This window comes from Ipomoea triloba, chromosome 13 (assembly GCF_003576645.1).
Source record: "Ipomoea triloba cultivar NCNSP0323 chromosome 13, ASM357664v1".
Lineage (NCBI taxonomy): Eukaryota > Viridiplantae > Streptophyta > Magnoliopsida > Solanales > Convolvulaceae > Ipomoea > Ipomoea triloba.
The window spans coordinates 19562943-19570437 of NC_044928.1; the positions used below are offsets into that span (position 1 = coordinate 19562943).

The 7495-nt window shown below is 29.6% G+C and overlaps 1 protein-coding gene across 1 annotated transcript; it reads right to left on the reverse strand.

Annotated features, from left to right (window-relative positions):
* Positions 1-862: 862 nt before the first annotated feature.
* LOC116001718 (transcription factor bHLH71-like) lies at positions 863-4935 on the reverse strand. Its single transcript, XM_031241635.1, has 3 exons — positions 4206-4935; positions 2539-2973; positions 863-1134 (listed from the first exon to the last, which is right to left on the reverse strand). Exons 1-3 carry the CDS (start codon positions 4629-4631, stop codon positions 1024-1026), a joined length of 972 nt encoding a protein of 323 aa, XP_031097495.1. The 5' UTR covers positions 4632-4935; the 3' UTR covers positions 863-1023.
* Positions 4936-7495: the final 2560 nt, after the last annotated feature.

The following is a 7495-nucleotide window of genomic DNA, read 5'->3' on the forward strand; positions in this document are numbered from 1 at the left end:
GTGCACCTTGTGGTGTTACTAAGTGCACTTTTGCATGAATTTTCAAATTGCACTTAGCAATATTACATGGTGCACTTTGCAACATTAATTGTAGAGTGCGCTTTTAAAGTACACTTAGCAACATTATATATGGTGCACTTTGTAACATTACAAATTGCACTTTCACATAACATTGGATGCACATACTCTATAATGTTGTAAAGTGCAAACTAGTGTTACAAAGTGCACTTTAAAGTTTAAGTTATTTACCAAAATGTCACAACGCTCTTTTTCCCTCCTTATTTTAGAACCATTAAATTTTGTCATATCGACGTACGATTGAGATTGATTCTTAATTTTCTCGTAAGAACAAGTTCTCATATGATTCTAACACTACAAGAAAAATCAAATTTATCTATAAAAATATCTATAGATAATAATATTCTATTGATATTTAATTTACCAACACTTTTTTGTAGGTAAATCAATAAAATTTGTAGGTATTTATGCTATAGGTATTTAATTTGTAGCTAAACCCATTAGCATTTTGCCTTTTTCTAGTAGTTAAATATAATCAAGTTCAAATGAAAATTAGTAGTCCCGTGAAGATATGTGCACTAATCTTATCCATCCATCTAGTATGATCAAGGATCGAAAATTAAGTTAAAAGTTGGAGAAAATATGGTGACATTTATGTAATTACGAAAATTTATTTGAAACGCTTGATAGTGCATCCGCAGATAACTAATATTGCGCACAAGTGAGTGCACTATTATAAATCATGAGTGCACTATCAATTATCCACAGATGCACTATCAAGTATTTTCAAATGCACCATCACAATTATGGAAATACTACATATATATTTTAGAAAATGATGATAAAGACGCTAATATATAATTGTAGCATTAACAAAAACTAGCCCTTTTTTTTGTACTTACAAGGATAAGAAATCTAAGCAACCATGGTACAGACAGAGGTTGATTCATATTCATAGATTGGAACTACATTAAACATTGGAACAAAGAGATAATGGGCTATGGCCTACACAGCTTGGCAAGTACTTAGGGTATCTTCCTCCTCTATTATTCTGAGCATGTGGTGAACTGCTCCTGCTATCTCGTCAGCACTGTTCAACTGGCAACCTTCTTCCACCTGCAAAATTTTTAAATACTTTTTAAATCCCAAAACTTAACTAAACAAATCCAAGTACAAGAGAGATTAGTTTGGTTGGTCAACACTTTCAATTTAGCAATGATGATGAGAAGTTTAATTTGTCAAATCAAACCTTTATCACTATGCTAAAAAAGTATAGTTTGTAACAAATGTGCAACTTTATTTCTTTATATTTGATTAGCTGTAAGATCAATACCACATTTTAATGTTAAAATATTGGACTTAACTTTTCAGACTATTAATGTTAAGAACTTAAGATACTGGACTTGACACTTCAAACCTCCACCGAATAAAATGGTTCAAGGATATTTCCTGATGTGCATGTGAAATTTTCAAGAATGTCATATAAGAGTATATATTGTTTCATAGTTTAGAAAATTATGTTATATAACCTAAATTAAACACATTATTTAATTTTTTATACAGAAGAATTGTTTGAGGTGGAACTCAAACTCAACTCAGTAGCATTCCTATTTCACTAATTAAGAAGAAGTCATTTGGCTGGAAGGACCATTACCAATCTTAATCAACTCAAGTATTAAAAATAATTAAGGAATAATTGTACTTTTTGTACGAATTTTACAATTACCCTATAACTTATGGAGGAAAAATAATTTTGCCTTTAAAAAATCCCGCAAAAAAAAAATTACACAGAAAAAGGAGCCTTGGAATATTTCCTAAACTAAGAATGAAGACAACTGTGACTTTACTAAGAAAGGCCATCAAGAATTGGTAAAAAATACCCTTTTCTGACCCATCATTACCTAAGAAATTATGTGAGAAGCTTTTGTATTGCTTATCCCCAAAAAATCAAAGGAAATATATATTAAAAACTAATAATAATAATAGAGGATTGAGAGACAATGGCTCATATTTTGATGTGAAAAGTACGTGTACTCGTGTAGGCATGTGTAAAGTAGATTCTTGCATTCTCTGGTCATTTTCTTTGATTTTCTTTTTCAAATAATTAACTGAAAATAATAAACTATACAAATTGTTCATCACCTACAAGTCTACAACATTTCAGATTTATAAAATAATAATAATAATAATAATAATAATAATAATAATAATATTTTATATTTATAGATTTTGTTTATTGATTTTGCCTACTTGTTTCAATTTTGTTACAAATAATTAACTTCAAAATCCAAATTTAAAATAAAAATTTGTTTACCCCTTCTTCCCGTTGTCCAAATAAATAAATTCTTTTTTCATCTAATTTAACTAAAAAAATACAAAAAAAAGGGTAAAATTTCTTTCTTTTTGAGATGATGCCAATGCAAAAAAAAAAAAAAGATTTTGAAATGTTATATTAAAAATGTTTGAAATAAACGGAGCTCAATCAAAATTAAATTATATGTGTCAAAATTTTGGGCGTACCTTAGCGCTAATTGAATAGAGAATCAAAGAGTCTAAAGTGGTGACGTTCAAGTGAAGCGTAGAAAGGCACATATTCTGAAAGGTAGCCACTATCTTAGAAAGTTGCCGGACTCTTCTCATCGACAAAATTCGAATATTTGCATGCGTTTCGATTAAGGTAACTTCTATGTCCGCAATAGCGGCCTTGCTCTTCGAGATGTACTTGTTGGGGAGCTGCGGCGAACATGTGTATTGTGGGTACGAGAAAAACTGCGAGAATGGGTTTGCGAGGAACTCGCCGCCGCCGCCGCAGTCGGCGGTGGTCGTCGCTCCTCCTCCGCCGTCGCCTCCGCCGCCGTGTAGCAGTTGGAACTTGCGAGCTTCTAGGGATTGCAAGAGGTGTTCCAGCTCCTTCACAAACTCTATGGCGCCCCCAACTATTGAGGCTTGGTCACCCTACACAAATTTCAACAATCTTTTTTTTAATGATTTTGTAGCTTTAATGTTTAAAAATAAGTCTTTTCACAACATAAGCTAATTAATTAAAATATTTTGTAAAATTAATTATTAAATTAAATGATAAGTGTATAAAAGAATAAATTAAGATATTAAGATTTTAATTAATAAAATTAGTATTATTTTTGTCAATTAATAAAAATATGAAAGAAAAAAGATTAAAAAATCAAAACTTATTTTGAAATTCACTTTTAAATTCTCATATTTTGCAAAATAAACTTATAGTTTATTTATAATTTAAAATAAATTATAAACTCTAAAAAAAAAGAGAATTTAGGCTGTTTAGTACTGGGTATTTAATTTGTTTATTTGGACGTACTTTTGGAGAAATTAACTTCCATTTTTGGAAGAAAGATAAATACTAATTTTTATGTTAAAAAAGTTAAAGGTGAAAAAGAAAGAAAAAAAAGACCAAAAACATTATAAACTGTTAATAGTAGTAGGCTCATAATCCGAGGATGAATGAAACAAAAGGAAAAGGCTTTTCTGTGGAAGATGTCACCTCAACGAAGCAGCGCTAAGCACTGCAAAAAAGCAAAAAAGCAGTCCAAACCAAGAAAGTTCTACTAAAACCTAGAATTATGAATTTGACCCTCAAAGTTCTCAAAATATTATAGAATAATAATAATAATTGATTTTTCTATAATATTTTTTCTGCAACTTTACAGGTGTAAAAATGAAAAAAAAAATAAAAATTGGTGTCTCTAAAAATGACTTAAAAACATTGTAAGAATTAAATTAAATTAACTTATCTAAATTAGAATAAGTCTTGATTAGAAATGTAGAATAGGCTTTCTTTCAAAAAAAAAAAAAAAAAGAAATGTAGAATAGGCAATTCATAAATTAGTAGATATATATACCTACACTACATAGTTAATTATTTGTTCCTAGATTTATAAATGATAGTTCATTTTTAACCCTTTTATTTGGTTCTAATATTATTATGATATTATTATTTTTTATAATTTATTAACAAAATAGCTTACATTTCGTAAAATACAAAGGTATTTAGATTTTTAATTATGATATTTTTCAAAAAATTGAGAATAAAAATATAAAATGACAAAAACTGTTACAATAATATAAGGACCAAATAAAATTATTTGAAAAAAAAATGACTAAAAATAGACTGCACCTAAAAAAAAAAAAAATGTAATTAAGTGTACACATACCCTTTGAACATAAGATTCCGGCATGAGGGAGCGGAGCACGGCGAGGTGTTCATTCATCTGTTTGCGGCGGTTTCTCTCGACGGCAATGTGAGTTATCCTCTGGGTCTCAGCCTCCTCCTTGTTCTTGCAAATCTTGGGCCGTCTCCGCCGCTTTTTCCGGCCGCCGCCTTGCACCGCCAAGTTTTGCTGCGGCCGGGACTGTGGGGTTATCATCTCTCCCCCAACGGAATGGCGGCGCCGCCACGCCGGCATGGAAGAACAGCCCTCTAAACCGCCGCCGAGGTCTTGAGGAGCTGGCTTGGGGCCCACCGCCGCCGCAAGATTGGTAGTTTCAGAAGCGTCGTTGTGAGACAAAGGGGTCGCCGAAAAAGTATCGTAGATTATAAGGTTAAAGAGCTCATTAGTAGACAGCGCTTCTAAAGCCATGGAAATTAAAGGTTTTCTTCTGGGCAACTAAAACTCCAACTTTCATTATCTGCTAGTAAAGGGAAAGAAACAGAAAAAGGGTTTTCAGTATCCCAATAATACTACAATGCAGTCTCGGGTGGCTTTCTTCTTCTTCATCTTTTTTGTAGCTCTGATATGTGAGAAGAAGAGAAAAAGATTTGAATTATTTTATAGGGAAGGAGGCAATATGGGCTTTGTCTGTTCGTTTCTCAGTTAGAAAGAGAGAAAAAGAGAGAGATTTGTTGAAAGTTTTTTTTCTTTCTTTCTTTTGCTTTGCTCCCCTTTTTCACCCACCTTTTGAAGCCGAAAAGCACAACAGCTATGCTACCCCTCTCACGTGCATAATACCTCTATTTATGAATTATGACAAATCTTAAAACCTTAAGACTCAATTTGATACATGTATGTCCAAAGCTAGGTGGGTAAATATCCATATCCACACTTATTACATTACACTTATAATAAGAGCCAACAATGTTAGACCCTTAACTGGAACTAAAAAAAATGTCGGTGTAATAGTCTAATATAACATATTGTACTTTGTGTTCTTCGCAACCTCCAATTAAATTCCTAATATATCATAATTATTTATAATTTTACCAAATTTTTTCCGTTAAATATAACGGAAGTTTAACATTAAATTCTTTAGGCAATTTGTTTCTTTATTGTAGTTTTCAAACAAATTGGCAATATTCTATAATACAATTCTGTATAAATTCCTAACTTAAAATTAGAATATTGAAGTCTTAATAGGATTCTATAATACAATTTTGTATAGATTCCTAACTAAACCATTATTCTACCCAAAATAACAGTATATAAATCCATCCCCTTCTCACTAGTATTCACCCAAAACTAAACCTAACATATTCTGCAACACACCATTTACTTGACATTGTATAGGTATGATTGTCAAAATATTATCATGATAATTCTATTATTTGTATTTGTATTCATAATGATTATAGTTTTTTTTTTTAAATTAATGATGGTATACTCATTAATTAGTATAACTTCAATATCGTTATGTAAATATATCTATTGACTATTGTATAATCTGTTCATCTATACTTGTATCCTTGTATGTAATGTTGTGGTTCTCATTATATTCCTCTATAATCTACACATTTTAGTTACTCCTAACTTCCTAATCTATGGTTTTTGAATTTATGTTGTAGTTCCCATTATATTATTTCATAACATCATTTATGAACATATTTTCTATGACACAAGGATATTAGTCATGACAAATGCAATAAAGTTAATTGATATTGACACACAAATTGTGGGGTGAAGTTGTACAGTTCATAAGAAAAATGAACCAAAAAACGCTATTGGAACGCTTAAGAAAAAGTATATGCTCATCGTCCTTGACAATGAAACTGTAAATAAGTAGTAAAAAAATTCTCCCTTTTATTATTATTATTATTATTATTATTATTTTATTTTATTTTATTTTATTTTATCATTATTATTATTATTATTATTATTATTATGAAGATGCTCTCATTCACCACTAACATCATTGTAAATGCTATATCTAAATGTAAGGAACTCGGGTTCAATCAATAGTGTTTGATAATGACATTGGAATGTATGATATCACTTTACAAACCAACAAATGATACATCATCTCAAATGTCATTGTCAAACCTGTCCAGACGAACTATAAAGTACTTGATCACAAATACAATTACACATGGATTTTAAATGGTCGGACCGGTGTCCAAACAAGTGACAATGATGACACGTCATTTGCTCTCATGTAAGTGGTTTATTTGCTTCTACTTACTTTAGTTGTAATTTAGCTATTTACAATTTCGTTATGTTTTTTTAAAAATATATAAGCATCGAGAGTATTTCTTTGATTTTATTTTAACATATTTTTCTCTCATTATTATATGACTACTTTAACCAATTAAGGAACACTAATTTAAAAATATGCATTGGGTATTGATTTAATCGCGCAACGCGCGTGTGATAACTAGTAATAATAATAATAATAATAGTGAGTAGAAATAATTAACTGGACGTTTGATAGGAGGGATATGATGCTAATATGCATCAAAGGAAAGAAATAATTGGTGGTTTAATTAGTGGAGGGTCTAAAAGAAATGAAGTATATGTAATTAGAGGATAATTGACAAAATATTAGTATAAGAAAATTATGTATATTAGAATATATCATTACCTTTATAGTTAGAATAATTTTAGTAACTTAATTATTATAGGTGTTAGTAATTTAATATAAATAGGTACATTGCATATGAATACCATAAACCACTCAAGAGAAATATATTTATATTATATTCTTCAACTTTCTTGGAGCTCTCACACACTCGAAGTGTGAAATTGGAGTTTACCGTGACTCGAACGGTAAGGAGCCAGAAGCCTACTCAAGTTCCTATCTATTACAGTTCTATCTAGGGTCGTAACAAATGCCGTTCCCATTAGAAAATGAATTTGTAAGTTTATGGTTATCAAGCCAATCAATTTAGTTGGAATTGCTCCACAGTTCTTTTTCTACTTTGTAAACAAATAGATTATACATGTGTAAACAAATAGATGATACATGTTTCTTTCAAAAAAAAAAAAGAAGATAATATATGTTATTTAATTGTGTTATTTATTAAAAGACACACTATATAATAATAAATCATATTACTAAATATTTGAAGTGGAGCTTTGTATAATAATAATAATAATAATAATAATAATAATAATAATAATTATTATTATTATTATTATTATTATTATTATTATTATTATTATATTTCACCATTTTAATTTTTATACTGCTTATTTTCCTTCAATAATAATAATAATAATAATAATAATAATAA